This window comes from Otolemur garnettii, unplaced genomic scaffold (genome assembly GCF_000181295.1).
Source record: "Otolemur garnettii isolate 467f Iridium unplaced genomic scaffold, OtoGar3 scaffold00154, whole genome shotgun sequence".
NCBI classification, from domain to species: domain Eukaryota; kingdom Metazoa; phylum Chordata; class Mammalia; order Primates; family Galagidae; genus Otolemur; species Otolemur garnettii.
The window spans coordinates 316,047-331,259 of NW_003852549.1; the positions used below are offsets into that span (position 1 = coordinate 316,047).

At 40.7% G+C, this 15,213-nt stretch overlaps 1 protein-coding gene across 4 annotated transcripts in view; it reads right to left on the minus strand.

Annotated features, from left to right (window-relative positions):
• CAST (calpastatin) overlaps nucleotides 1-15,213 on the minus strand; it is a 128,341-nt gene that overhangs the window by 30,776 nt on the left and 82,352 nt on the right. For all 4 annotated transcript variants that reach the window (XM_012811347.2, XM_012811346.2, XM_012811345.2 and 1 more), the window contains 9 exons: nucleotides 14,809-14,901; nucleotides 14,606-14,695; nucleotides 13,411-13,512; nucleotides 10,427-10,510; nucleotides 9,121-9,168; nucleotides 7,979-8,074; nucleotides 5,417-5,512; nucleotides 2,051-2,152; nucleotides 1,480-1,563 (listed from right to left, as the gene is read on the minus strand). In XM_012811347.2, the coding sequence (XP_012666801.1) occupies nucleotides 1,480-1,563; nucleotides 2,051-2,152; nucleotides 5,417-5,512; nucleotides 7,979-8,074; nucleotides 9,121-9,168; nucleotides 10,427-10,510; nucleotides 13,411-13,512; nucleotides 14,606-14,695; nucleotides 14,809-14,901 (795 nt within the window). The remainder of the gene's footprint in view (nucleotides 1-1,479; nucleotides 1,564-2,050; nucleotides 2,153-5,416; nucleotides 5,513-7,978; nucleotides 8,075-9,120; nucleotides 9,169-10,426; nucleotides 10,511-13,410; nucleotides 13,513-14,605; nucleotides 14,696-14,808; nucleotides 14,902-15,213) is intronic.

A 15,213-nucleotide genomic window follows, 5' to 3' on the forward strand; every position in this document is an offset into this window, starting at 1 on the left:
AAAAAAAAAAAAAACAATTAAAAAACAGGCAAATGATCTGAATAGACATTTCTCGAAAGAAGACATACAAATGGTCAATGAACATATAAACATATGCTCATCATCAATCATCAGAGAAATACGAATCAAAGCTCCCATGAGATACCATCTCACCTTAGTTAGGATGGCTACTTTAAAAGACAAAAAAATAAAAGGATGCAGAGAAAAGGGAACTCTTCTACACTGTTAATGGGGATGTAAATTCGTGCAGCCACTACAGAGAACAGTGTGGAGGTTCCTCAGAAAACTGCAAACAGCCACCATATGATCCAGCTATCCCATTACTGGGTATTTACACAAAAGAAAGGAAATCAGTGGATCACAGAGACACCAGCATCCTCACACTTACTGCAGCAATACTCACGATAGCCAAGATGCAGAATCGGCCAAGGTGTACCACAGACAAATGGATAAAAAATGTGTGGCACAAACACACAATGGAATGTTATCCATCCGTAAAAAAGAATGAAATGCTGTCATTTGCAGAACATGGATGGAAGTGGAGGACATTATACTAAGTACAATAAGCCATGTACAGAAGGTTAAATACTGCATGTGCTCACTCTTATGTGGAAGCTAACAAAAAGCCAGTCTCATAAAAGTAAAAAGCAGAACAGAGGATTGAGAGGCTGGAAAGGGTTAGGAGAGAGATTTGCTAAAGGATACAAAAGTAGAGCTAGATAGGAGTAATAAATTCTAACCCACTGTAGGATGACTACAAGTAATAATATATACAGCAGAACCTTCAGAGCTGGCCACATTCCTACATGGATCACCCCTCAGCTAACCCAGTTTTCATAGACTGGACATGTATCACATGTACATATCACTATAGCAGGCCTAGTTCCTCCTGCTGACCACCCCTGCATGCTGACCAGTTTGTCATAGCCCCTCGGATGGTCGACTTACATAGGTTCTACTGTAGTTTTAAAAGGCTGGAAGGAAGACACTGAATGTTCTCAACACAAAGAGATGATAAATGTTTCACATGATGGACATGTTAATTACCTTCATCTGGTCACTATACATTCTGGTATCAAAACATCACCATGGATGTGCATCATCCTCTGTGGATGTGTACATATTTATCAATTAAACTGAATTAAAGAAAGATAATAAACAACTGTCCCTCATTTTGGTTTTCCTACCTATACATATTTTTTTATAATTCTAGTTTTGCTAACCACATCTTAGAAGGAAAAACATTAGGCAGCTTAGATATTTTCTTTCACTAAAAGGAAGATTCAAAGGTCACTCAGGAGTGTTTTAGTTGCATATCTGGTGTTGGAACATGATTACTAGTGGACTCACACTATTTGGTGTTTGAAATATTAAGAAACAAGATCTTTATATTCCAGGTCTATTCCCATGTCCCTTCTTTATGTACATGAAATTCAGTGTAAATTAAAATCAAATAGAAAAATACTCCAGCCTACTTACCTTGACATCTTCTAATCTATAATCAGGGGGTATTGTTTCTTCTTTTTCACCAAGTTTTTCACAGTCTTCTTCTTTGGCTTTATCCTGAATGAAAATCATATCATTTTCAGTGTTAATGTATCTGTTTTCCCATAAAATGGATGGCTGAGTGGCTAAATCTGAGGTAAACAAACCTATTGTTAGGTTAGGATGTACATGCGGCTGTATATTTATAGCTCCTGTGGTGACCATATCTTAGTTTGATGGGCTTATCCATCACTGTATACAGCCTGCTGGTCTAACAGGCAGCTTTGAGAAGCAGGAGGCAGCTGCCGCTTGTCTCCTGAGCACTCAGCAATGTCCACCACACAGGCAGGCAGAGGGGAAATGCACAGAAACCTACCAGGCATGTGCTGTCCATCCGCCAGGGCACTAAACAGTGGCACTTACTCAGGGCTCGCTTATTAAACAGCATATGCACAGTAACAGAGAAAGCTGCCATCAGGGTTTGGAAAATATTTACAAAACTCAACTGATTTATTTATTTGTGTGTGAGGGAAGATGATTGGTGAAATGTTTGAATTGCCATTACCGTGACTTTATCTATCACAGGTTTTTCATCTTCTCGATCTGCTTCCCTTTCCCCCAGGCTGCCAGCCAAGGCCTCTACAGCGTCCTCAGGCACTTGACCCTGCTGCGAACACATCAGTGCATATGCTAAGTGGTGGTGAACAACTCTATCAAACAACTCACAAAGGCACATCCTTATTTCAGCCAAGAAGCACATGTCATCTTTTAATAATGTGAGTTAATCGAAGTACCATCTATGTTTAAAAAATTAAAATATCCCCTCAATGAATCCCTAACAATAAAAAAATTTAAAGTATCAAAAATAAAAGGAAGTTTCTCATATTAAATATTAAGTATATGGAACTTATCTGCTGACATTGAGAAACTATAAAATCTAATCCAGAGTGTTGCTTTAGACACAATGGAATGAGGTGTACTCCAGAGAAGCTACAAGACAGGAAAGGAGAAAGACACAACCTTTATGGAAATCACTCTATAGGTGGTGCAGGAAAGACTTTCAGAAGGCTTCTGAGAGGCAGCATGGCCTGTCTCAGTGGCAGTGGCTCAAGCTGAGCCCCTACTGAGGCACAGAAGTGAGTTTTCTCCACAGGGCTTCTGCTAGTCAACATGGATCAAGCCTGCTTCAGGTAACTCTGCCTGAGGCCCCAAACCCAAGTGGCACAGTGAGAACTGTCTACCTATGATCGAGGTGTTCAAAATGAAATGTGCTCCCTTACTAAGTAATAAACTCTGGCCATGTCAGTGTTTAAAGTCAAACAGGATGAATGAGAACACATGCGGTACAAATGGAAAATAAAGGTGAAATCACATTTGGGCTAAAGGATAGGCCTAGATCTGCCCTTTCCAAACTACAAGACATGATCTGTACATTGGTGGCCCATAAAAATCAATTTAACTATACTGGTTTAAGGCCAGGACTTTCTTTTTAATGAGAAGAGCAGAAAATAGAAAGCATCAGACATAACGGGAATAAGCAGCACTCCATAAGCCGTGTTTCCATTGTACGGACCCTGGATTCTGGCGCCGATGAATTTCCTACCTTTGCTCTTGGTCAGACAGAAGTGTGAAAGCTCTGGGATTAAATGGACTCAGAGTTTAACTTTATAATAAAGATCTCTGACCTCATTTTGAGTATCTATTGGAATTTTAGAGTAAAAGCGTCTTTCTTTACATATCTCAGCCATCATTCCAAGTCAGAACTTTTCCTGCTATGTTGCTCTGTAAAGAGAAGATGCTGCTGAGAGCATCCGTGGAGAGGGGTTACTGCACATGCATTTCACTCCCAGGACCAACAGAATATCCCTGATGTATCTCACTATCCAAGATCACACCTAAACTAAGTATTAAGAGTTGCAGTATTCCTGGTATGGGTTACACTGGTGCCCATGGCTTATCCAGACAAGCTGAGTGCTGCCTAATTTGAGGCAGCACTTTGTTCATACTTTAGTTATGTTTTCCCATACGTTGTTGTCAGGTTTTGGAAACTCACTGTGTCCCAAGTCTGTGCCTTTTGCCAGGAAAATGAAAAAAACAGAATTAAAGAAAAGCTAGAAGAAGCAGTTTTAAAAACTCAGAAACAAGACTAAGGACTAAAACTTCTGTTTCTGTAGTATTTCAAATTCAGAATTAGAACTCAGGCTTTCTGGGTCTCCTCAATTAACTTTCTCTTTATACACATAAGAACCACCCAGGCACATACGTGTCGCCACCTTCTGGTCCGTTTTCCTTTACTCAGTAATCTTCATGCCTTTCTTGAGACTTCTGACCTTTATCACACTCCACAGCTATTTTTTCTGGCTCCCAAGGATGTCACAATCCCAGAAATTCCAATTGCCACAGTGACGGTAGCCTTGGCAACCACGGCCAAATTTAGCAGTACAGAGGTCCAGGACAGGGAAGGGGAAAACAAGAGCTATTTGGGGGGACGGGGGTCCACTAAAAATCTAACGCTCAACTCTCTCTAATCAGGGTAAAACAGGATAGGAACTAGGCCTGGCAGTCCCACTCAGCAGAGGAGGCTGACGCCTCAGGTGTTGGCCACAAGTGCTCTGTTTTGTTCTCTATTCCAATCACTGTCTCTGTTCCTGCTTTTTTTCAGTAGACCCTTCTTCTGTTCCCTCCTCCTGTGGTCTTCTTTACCACTGAAGCCTCACAAAAAGTGTGTGTAGGAGGCATTCTTCAAATTCTGTCTAAGGTAGGAAGGAGACCCTTGATTTGGGATTTGCATCTGGCACCAAGGACTTCTCTGGCAGGAGGCACCATTTCATAGCACACAAGGTGCTTTGCTGGGCCTTCTGAAAGGCCCCCTTTTCTCAAACAGCTGGATGTACAAATACAAATACATCCCGATAGAGTGTATATCCCAAAAGAATGCTTTGAATTCCTGTGCTGGTCTGGCCTTGGCTCACTGATCTTCTGGAAAATGGTGCTGCTTCTCAGTGTGATCCTGTCCTATACCTGCAAGCCTTTCCTAATTCCCCCTGGAGAGGGAGCCTTCGCCCATGTTCCCTCTGCCATTTATGCACATGGTAACGATCGAATTGTAATTGTAAATTGAGATCTGGTCCATATCCACAGGAAGCTAGAAGGAAGTTCTTTCATCTCAGCTGAGGCTCTGAAATGTTAAGTGGGTTGTTCAAGGTCAATTCAAAGCCTCATTTCCCTCATCTGCAATAAAAAGATGATCAGAACAGACTTCATAGTGTCCTTGTGAAAGTAGAAGAAGATATTGCAAAGCATCTAGAAGAATCACAGAACAGAGGATGAAAGTCAGCGATTCATTCAGTGTAGATTTACTAACTCTATAGTATGAAAGAGATTTCTACCAGATTCTGAGTCAGAGTCTATGATTAACTAATGGAAATAAAACCCAATGAAATCAAAAAGAAACAAAAAGTCACCTAGTTAAATATCATACTTCACACAAAGAAAGTGAGAGGAAGGCAAGAAATGAAGAAGGAAAGGGAAACGAATTGAGTCCATTTCTCCTCTTTTAATTGGGGAGGGGGAGGAATCACGATTTTGGTACAAATTATTCCACCAGGACCATCAGATAAAATTAACATTGGACAACCTGTGGATCTCTGAACAGGCTCAGAAGATGCAGGAAAGCAAAAAAGCAGAATTATCTGTAATAGCTGAGGATCTAGAAAAAATTCCATAAGATGAAAGAAAAACACAGTTTGCCGCAATTAAAAATTATCTGAATTTTGAGCACAGCCCTGAAGCCCAAAGAATAAATACTATATAGCAAGATCACATTTATTTTCATTTTATCAGAATACAAAAAAGGATGGTAAAACACACCAGACAAGAATAACAACAGAACTTTCTTAACACATTGCTTAATGCCCAGGGAATCACTCACCAAGGCAGGTGACTTGGGTGGCGCTGACTGTATACTACACATGGAGATCCGAGGCACAGTCTCCGCCACAGAAGTTGGGGCAGTGACCTTAGATTCCTGAGGAAAGAAGAAGGTACTTTGAATAACCTTGGAAATATCTGTTTAATAAGACTCAACAATGACAGACCAAAAAGACATCCTGCTGTATTAGACGCTTTGAACATGACTCGCTAGTGTGCTGAAGAGCAACTGGATAGTAAGTCAGTCAAATCATCTTCAAACTCCTCAACTACCATTATTTCAACTTGGTTTTCTCTCTCACCTTGGGTAGTTCATCTAAGCTACCTGAGACTCAGGGTCCTCATCTGCATAATAAGAACAACCTATATCTCAAGGGTTGATATGAACTCAAATGAAATGATACGGTGGGCACGGTGGCTCACGCCTATAATCTCAGCACTCTGGGAGGCTAAGCTGGAAGGATCACTTGAACTCAGGAGTTTGAGACCAGCCTGAGAAAGAGTGAGATCCTGTCTCTATAAAACAAAACAAAAAATAGAAAAACCTAGCCAGGCAATGTGGGGGCGTCTGTAATCCCAGCTACTCGGGATGCCGAGGTGAGAGCATTGCTCAAGCCCAAGAGTTTGATGTTGCTGTGAGCTATGACACCCAGACATTCTACCCAGGGTGACTGAGTGAGATTCTACAACAAAAAAGAAGAAAAATAATGAGATGATGCGTGTAAAGTGCTGTGCACAGTACCTGGTAACACAGTGAGTAGAACGAATTTGAGCAATCATTGCTATTATTTATATATTTACTTGTCATCATACAATATATAATAAAATATACCTATTACAAAATATATAAGATCTAAAAGCATATTATAAATTATAAATAGCTCTACACAAATGCAAGACAGTAATACTATACCAGGGATTCTCAAAGTGTGGTCTCTGGACCACCAGGGAACTCAGATGTGCATGTTCTGGGGCCCTCAGACCAATGTAATGAGCAAAAATTCTGGGGGTAGAATCTAAGAAGCCCTCCAGGTGATCCTGGTGCGTGCTAGAGTTGGAAAACCACTGTACTATCTTATTTTATCACTAGAGTAAAGTTTCAAACAAGTTGTTTTAAATCTAAACATTCATGGACGCCTGTACGACAACATGTGAGGAACCCACAAGGGTGATAACTGCAGGCCTGGGCTCTACTATGAGGAGCTTACTGTCTACTAAAACCATGTCTGAGTGTTAGCATCTATCAGTCTTTAGTTACAAACTTGTCTGTAACAAATGCTTTAACAGGAATATATTATATATAGATCCATATATCACCTGATGGCCAAGGGAAATACCTGTGACAGTAGTGATATTTAGCAATGAGGTATATAGCACTTTTTATAGGATGAGTTTATGAACTTAATTGTTAGACCTTGTACCATAGATCTGATGGTCATTCCAGAGAAAAGAGTTCCAAAATTGCTTTGAACAGTGGACTAGGCACTGGTGTCAATGCACAGCTTTCCAAGGGGAGTACTTTGTACTTTAGAGGTGACAGCAGTGACATTCAACAGTGAGGTCTGCAGCACTTTTTTTTTTTTTTTTTTTTGGAGACGGAGCCTCAAGCTATCCCCCTGGGCAGAGTGCCATGGCATCGCGCTCACAGCAACCTCCAACTCCTGGGCTCAAGCGAGTCTCCTGCCTCCGCCTCCCAAGTAGCTGGGACCACAGGCCCCCGCCACAACGCCCGGCCATCCCCTGGTCGCAGCCGTCATTGTTGTTCGGCGGGTCCGGGCTGGGGAATCGAACCCGCCACCCTAGGTGTACGTGGCTGGCGCCCCAGCAGCTTGAGCCACAGGCGCCGAGCCAGGTCTGCAGCACTTTTTAAGAATGAGTTTATGAACCTAATCACCCGACCTCATATGTATGTGTGTGTGTGTATAAAGAACCATACTGTATTCCACTTAATAAAGGTTGGTTTTGGGAGGAGAAGACAAGAGATAAAGAAGACCATATTAGCAGAGCCTTACAAGGGTGATCAGGAATTGTTCCAGACCAAAGGAGCAGACTGAGAAAAGCCGTGGTAACAAGCTACTCATCGTCACTTTAGTAATGCAGGGACACAGCTTTGTGGGAAAGGGAGACAGATCCAGAACATGTTAGTAGCAACTATTTTGTAAAGAGGGGAAGCTCTGACTGTTGAAGTGGAGCACTGATGTGACTACAAACATGTGGAGAAAGAACGGTTCTGATGGGCCCCGAGGAGAGAAGGGAAGGTGACTAGGGGAGCCCTGCCATCTGGAGGTGAGGGGTGGATAGCTGAACAAGGCCAGTTACAGAACTAGGGACGCAAATGAAAGTGAGGGTTCCAGAGATTCTGTGAGAAGTAACTCTAGGACTTCAACTCTGGTACCTTCAGGGTTAGCTTAGGGAAAAGAAAGCACATCCAAAAAAGACAGCACACTGGCTCTTTAAAAATCAACTGCCACAAGCTAAAACAGTTCTGCTGTTGTATTTTTCAAGATTACACAAAAACATTAAATATCTCTCAAAAGTAGAGGTTTATTTTTCAGAAACATACTTCTGTTTTTTCAGTTGGCTTAGATCGTTTTTCTTTACATTTAGACCAGTCAAAATCTTCTGAAAGTTCATCTATGAGTTGTGATTCACTCAGGAGCTGCAATACATGAAACACTGTATATTAAGAAGTGCCTATTTTTACTTTGTTAAAAGTTTTCATAGAACAAATATTTTCCTGATTAACACGTAAGAGCCATGCTCTAGAATTTAATTTATATAGATATATTTTTTCATTTGTCAGTGTAAGATAAAAAAAAGTCATGTAACAAATAAGGAACACTGAACACCTCACTACCACAAAAGTGTAAATAGTTTAGCCTAAAGTTTTCCTGATACTTCGATTTCAGAAGAATTTTGTCCGAATAAAATTGCCATTCTCCCCAGTGAAGACCTGTACAGTCTATTAAATGTGATTATTGTTTTCCTATTTCCTTTCTGAATAAGTCAGAGGAAACATAGATCACACACTCCTTTCCTTATGACTACATTGGTTTTGACAGGAAAATTCTGCTGTCCCTAGTTCTTTCAGGGTGGGTGGTATTATCCATTTAGAGCATGTGAAAGGTTGACTAATAACAGTAACCTATGCGATTCAGAAGCTGAGCCCCAACAAGGGCAGCCTGAGTTCTAAATCCTGGCCTTGCTCTTTTCTAGCAATAAGACCCTAGAGTATTTACAGAAACCCTCTGTGTCTCAGTTTCCTCACTGGGAAACTGGGATACTGACAGTGCCTTCTTCGATTCAGGTAAGACTCAAAAAGCAGTGTCAGACACACAGTAAGCAATTAATAAATACTGTTTATTAGTAACAGGACAGGTAACTCACAGTAATACAGAATCATTAATTAGATCATTTCATCAGGCTCAAACTCTAAGCGCTGGCTTAACAAAATTTAAGGATCCTTTTACATATCAGCTTCTAGAATTCAATGAATGTTACTAGAAATTTACAGTTAATTATTTATGAAAAAAATAATCACTGAAATACAGTAAAAGGATTCTTGGTTATCAGCCAAGTTTACCATCAGAAGTTCCCCTCCTCAATACTTGTTGACATGTGAAATCTGGTTTGTCAAAATTGTCTCAATTTATTCTCTATATTTCTATTGCTTTTTCAGTATCAGAAGAAAACTTATTTTCTAACCTTGGGTTTTTCTTCAGACTGTGGCAATAGTGGTTTCCCATCTTTATCCTGTAAATGAAATTGAAAATTCACTGAAAATGAAATTGAAAGTTTTGCTTTCGTGTTTCCAGTTCTCACATTTCAAGTTTATCTTTTGGAATTATAGGATATGGGAGATCAGCTTATTTTTTCTTACATTAGAGCAAATTATTTCAGATTAAAATTTATAAAGCATAAGAATAGGAGTTGAGCTGTAAAAATCGACATGTTCCAAAGATGGTGCACATTCACTTTTCTTAAAAAGTTACTAAAAAAAAAAAATTCATCCATTAGGACAATAGGAAAAAAGAAAAATCTTTGGCAAGAAAGGTCCAGCTAATAAATGAAAGATTTTGAAAAAGTTTCAATTCTCCAACCCAGGGTGATGTGGTAGATATCATTTCTACACTACTATTTAGTTTTTTGGATATGAAGTTTCACAATTTAGATTTCTAAAAATGAGAAACTTCTCATATATATGCATATATAAGAATTACAACTACTTTCTACCACATATTTATATGCATGATTTTAAAAATAAATTACAAATGACATAACAGGAGTTAGTTCATCACCCTAATCACAAATCAAAAACAACAAAAACCACCTTACCTGAGGATACTGGTAAACCACTGGACATTTATATCTACCACTTAGATGATCTATGGTGCTTTCATGCATATAATAGTCAAAAATAAATATTCCCAAATTGATGCTGGATACAGTGGCTCACACCTATAATCCCAAGCACTCTTGGAGGCCAAGGAAGATGAATCATCTGAGTTCAGAAGTTTGAGACCAGCCTGGGCAAAAGTAAGACCCTGTCTCTACTAAAAATATAAAAACTAGCTGAGTGTTTGTGGTGGGCGCCTGTAGTCCCAGCTAGTTGGGAGGCTGAGGCAGGATTGGTTGAGGAGTTTGAGGCTGCTGTGAGCTATGACATAATGGTACTCTACCCACTCTGCCCAGGGCAACAGAGTGAAACTGTCTCAAAAAAAAAAAAAAAAAAAAATATATATATATATATATATATATATATAGTCTCTTCTGCTTTAAGTTTAAGGATTAATATCTGAAACACATGAATTTTGATAACCACATGGTCACTACTTAGGAAGCCAGGCAGGTATAAACCATCTCTCAAGGGATCTAACTGTAGAGTGGAAAAGAAAGGGTTCAGGGCTTCAGAGTTCCTGCATGAACTGGGACGGACACGCTCTCAGTGTCAAGGGCATGGGAACACATGAGAGGCCAGGTGCTGTGCCAGGCCCTGCGGCTGCAAGCCTACCATGGCTGGCTGCAGTCTGTACTCAGACGGGACTGTCTCCTCATCCTCACCACACTTCTCTAGTCTTTCTTCTTTAGCTTTTACCTGACGGAAACAGGAAAGAAAACAAAAGTGGTTGGATAATGCCTATAAATGTGGTGATACCACTTTGTCTGAGCACCCAAGTGCTACAGTGAGGTAGGAGGACTTCAGAAGGAGTCGAAGCACAAGGCCCCAGAGGGCAGCTGTGAGAGCTGGAACACCCCAGGGCACTGTCCTGCTCTGCCCCCAGCCACTGTGACTGTGGGAGGCCACTTAGCCTTTCTTTGGTCCAGTCTCTTCAGCTGTACAATGTAGCTACTAATATTCCCTATCTGGCTCACTGACTTGTGAGGACCACCAGAGCAAAGCAGAGACCCTCTGAAGACAGTGAGCACAGTATCAGCTGCGATCATGGTGCCAGTCTCATCTGTCTGACTCAGCCAGGTGGCTCTCTAAGTCCTCATGTTAAACCCAGTTCAGAAGAGTATCCCATCTCACCTCTTGGCTGAGCATACATAATTGGTTATACCTCTTTAAAAAGACTCCCTTCAACAACACCAAAACATCTCTGGCAATAAGTTAAAAATATCTTTGAACACTTGATGAGCCAGAACTGTTCTAAGCTTTGGAATTAGTTTTATTGTTTTATAGAATAGTTCTCATTAAGGAATGAAATCAGGGGTTTTAAAAAAATATTCTACTACAGGAGCTGAAACACGTCTTACTCTGTAGCAGCCCTTCCCAACTCAGGGACGTGTGAGATCGCCTGTACCAGGGCTGCACACGCTTGTGGAAAGCAGGAGTCACACACGTGGCCTCTCTGATCTTCATATTCTTGAAAGGCCTGCACTGTGGTTTCAGTAGGCATTTTTTAAAAGTCTACTGAATTGAAATAGCACTAGACTACATAACCACACCAAAAAATGGGGGAGATTTATAGTGCGGTATCATCATACAATAAAAACCTTCATGCTATGACAGATTACAACACCAAGGAGGAACAGGCCTCTTCTCTGGGGCATCACATGATTCGGCACAGAGACCTCAGGGCTGAGCTGCAGCAGCAATGGGCACCCTATATGGTGACAGCAACCTCGCTGAACCTTGTCAACACACCAGACTGTCTAAGATAGGAAGAACTTACCATCAGGCACTCAGAATTCAGCTTCAGACTCTATAGCGGTGTTTTTCAACCTTTTTTTAATCTCACGGCACACTTGAACCTACAGCTAAACTTCCACAGCACACGTAAATTATGTTGATTCACCAAAGAGTAAAAAAAAGAATATACTTACTGTGCTTTGAACTTCTTTCAAAAACAATTTAATTAATGATCTTTAAAAACGTTCACAACACACTTAAGATCGCCCCATGGCACACCAGTATGCTGTGGCACACTGGTTGAAAATCACTGCTCTAGAGGTCAGGAAATATTTACATTCTGTACATAACCATTATGTCATAAGAGTAGAAAAGAAGAATTCTTTGTGCTGGAATTTTAGTTTACTGCCACTTTAAGATTTTCTAGAAGGAATTTAATATATTCATACACATCTCCTAACTAGTTACCCACCTGCTTACTGAGCTATTTTTTATGTCACTTTTTAACATCTATTTATCTGATTTTACTCACTCTAAGAGTCTTTTCATCCTAGAATTTATAACATGTTTACACATTCCCTCCCCATATTTACTGTCTTATTAAATCACCATAATTATCTATAAAAAGCCTGGAGGAAAAGTGCAATTTACTTGTGGCCATATAGCCATTAGGTGGTGGAACCACAACTCTGATTGGTTTCCCAACTTGCCCCAGGTTCTGCCAAGATCACCCTCTCCTCACAGTGACATTACTTCTATCTGGTGCCTCCCAGTAACGTGCATCTCACACTGGGCTGTAATCAGGGTCCCTTTTACCCTGATATACTACCTGGTCCTGTAGGACAGAGACTGTTTCTCCTGCTCCCCCACATTCACCATCGGTGAGCTTATCATGCCACAACGTGGCAGGTAAGCCCTCCAAGTACGTTGAAGATAGAAATTGGCCCATCTTAGACCAAGGCAGTCCCAGACTCGGTGGAGTTGCTGGGAGTCAGAGAGATTCCCTTTCCCTAACAACTCAGAACAGGAAGTGACAGCAGACATGGGGCATTGTGACAGTGACACCTGCCAGCTCCCCTTCCCTGAGCTGATGGGGAGCCCCGGGGACTCCAGCCTGACTCTCCATCTTCCCCATGACACTGCCTTATCAGCAGTAAGTGACTCTTTCTCTTTTTGCCTCTTCTTCCCCAGAGGACCAAGTTGAAAGATTCTACAAAAATTATAATTTAATATTACAACATTCCTACACCAGATACATGCTTGCTTTGGCTCAGAAGCCTTGCTACTATCATGGGTGTAGCAGGATGAACATAGTATCATGCGCTGAGCCTGCAGGAGCTCTAGTCACAGAGTTACTGTTGCTTGATCTTATTCTAACTTGACACAACATTTCTGACATCTTTACTGCTAGTTAATAAAAAGAGGATCTTCTCATCCCTGTGTGGCCATTTCACATTCTCCCTTTAAAGAGGAGTACCCTGAACCCTTCTTAAAAACACAAATTACCAATTTCCATGAGAACAGACAAACCTTGCTATTTCTCATCAGGCCACAGCCTCTTATCTTGTTTAGCCAGGGGCCATGTCGGCTATGGCGAAGGAGGTTGGTATTCATTTTTAATATTCAAGATGTTTCATAAGATAAATGCTCAACTACATATCGTGGTTGCTGACTCTGCTACAATAAATATCTAAATGAACAGACTCTGAAATTTCTTTCAGAAATTTCGGCAGAGTGGAGAGTAGTTCATTTTCAATCTCCAGTAAGGGAAAAGTCATACAAGAATTCTTAACATGCACTTTGCATTTATTTTTGTAGCCTGCAGACTCACACACTTTGTACATCAACTCCAAGGTCAGTACCTCATCGACTTCCGTAACAGAACTGAGGTCAAGCTTGGGTTCTGGTTTCTGGGTTCCCAGCGAAGCTGACAGAGCCTCAAGGGCTTGGTCGCTCATGGTATCCTGTTAAAAATGAAAAATTCCATGTGTGAAAAGTGAGAACATCTCCGAGGGATGAAAGATCCACTTCTTTATGAAATGTACATTTTAAATATCTAAGAAAAATTGTAGATTGAGAAAGTACTTTAGGAAGACAATTTTGAGAGCCAGCAAAAGAGTTCTTAGAGAGAAAGAACTTACCAACAAATAAAAATTGGGGCTAATATAGGTTTCTATAGTAAAGGGTACCTTCTATAGTGAAGGGGTATACATAACACCTTATTTAACAAGCTAGAAATGTAACGAGAATAATATTATTATAAATATTCTTAGCAAAATAAAAGCTGCAAGTAGTAAATTTTCATTACCCTGTTTTTTCTTTTTCTAAAAATATATCCCTAGAAATGGCTCTGACAAACCAGTCCTTTAGCAGAAACAGCTAAGGTCATGAGGCAGGGAAACTCGAAGTTGTCTGGCCGCCCTCTCCTGTGACTGTGCAGTGGCTGGCTGAGCACTGCAGGAGCTCCCTCCTGCTCTCAGGGGTGTGGTGCTCACCATGGGCCCCGAGCCAGCCAGATAAAAACACACTGTCCACTGCGGGGAGAGGGGCAGAAGCAGCTCTGATAGAAACTGCTCCTGAGCACTATCTTGGCTACAGATGAGACACGCTTTCTCTGCAGCACTGCCTTTGCAGGATGTGAGGATTAAGTCACAGTCGATTGCAGTTAAGAGAAGTAACCAACAGCAGCTCCAGTGGCATGGAGCTCAAACTCTTTTAGAAAATCAAAATTGAAGATTTTATGTTCCAAAAGTACAATTTCTCTGCTTTCTGCCCTTGTTATCAAAATGGTGAGATGGTCTTGGATCCTGACCAACAAGACTGCTAAAAATCACTGATAAGCATTTACAGAAGCACGGGAGGCTTGTTGGGAAATGATCCCTACAACCCACATCGGCTTCACTGTGCCACACAGGTCCTTTCTCCTGAAGGAGAAAAGACCGTGGCTTCTCACACGAATGCACCTGGAATTATTCCGAGTGAACTAGATTAGCCCAAGGAAAGCACAGCTGTCAGGTAGCAGTCCCTGGTTATTTTCAAAGAAGTAATTATTTGTACCTTCTCCACCTTTCTTTTCTTCTCCTGGGGTGGAGCAGCAGTTCTCACTGTCCTCAATGACTGAGCTTTTAAAACCTCTCCTGTAGATTTCTAAAAAATAAAATACAGAAGATTAGATTTACAGATGGGGGAAAAATATAACTGCATTAACTAGAACCAAAAAGTCTCTAACAAGCTCTCCATAATAATACTAAAAACAATACCTCTTTTTCAGTTTTCATTCCATCTACAGTAGGAGAACCACAGGTGAAGTCGGATGACAAGACATCTATGGCATCCTCCGGCCCCATGGGTTTCTAGAGAAACACACGCAGTGATGTGTAACACAAGGAAATCATGCACATGGAAGAAAGAATTATAAACCCAGCAAAAGAAGAATAAACTTTGCAAATCCCTTGCTAACAAATACGTTAATTAAAAACCTTAGATCAAAGTCCACATTTTGAAGAGAATTGGTATTTAATAAGCATTATTTCTTTCTTTTGTATTGGTATTAAATTGGTATTTAGTAAGCATTATTTCCTTCTTTCCTACCAGTTGGTAGGATATTTTTATCCTATTAACCTTTCTTTAATCCTAATACTTCCTTGGCGTTATTCTCCTTCCCC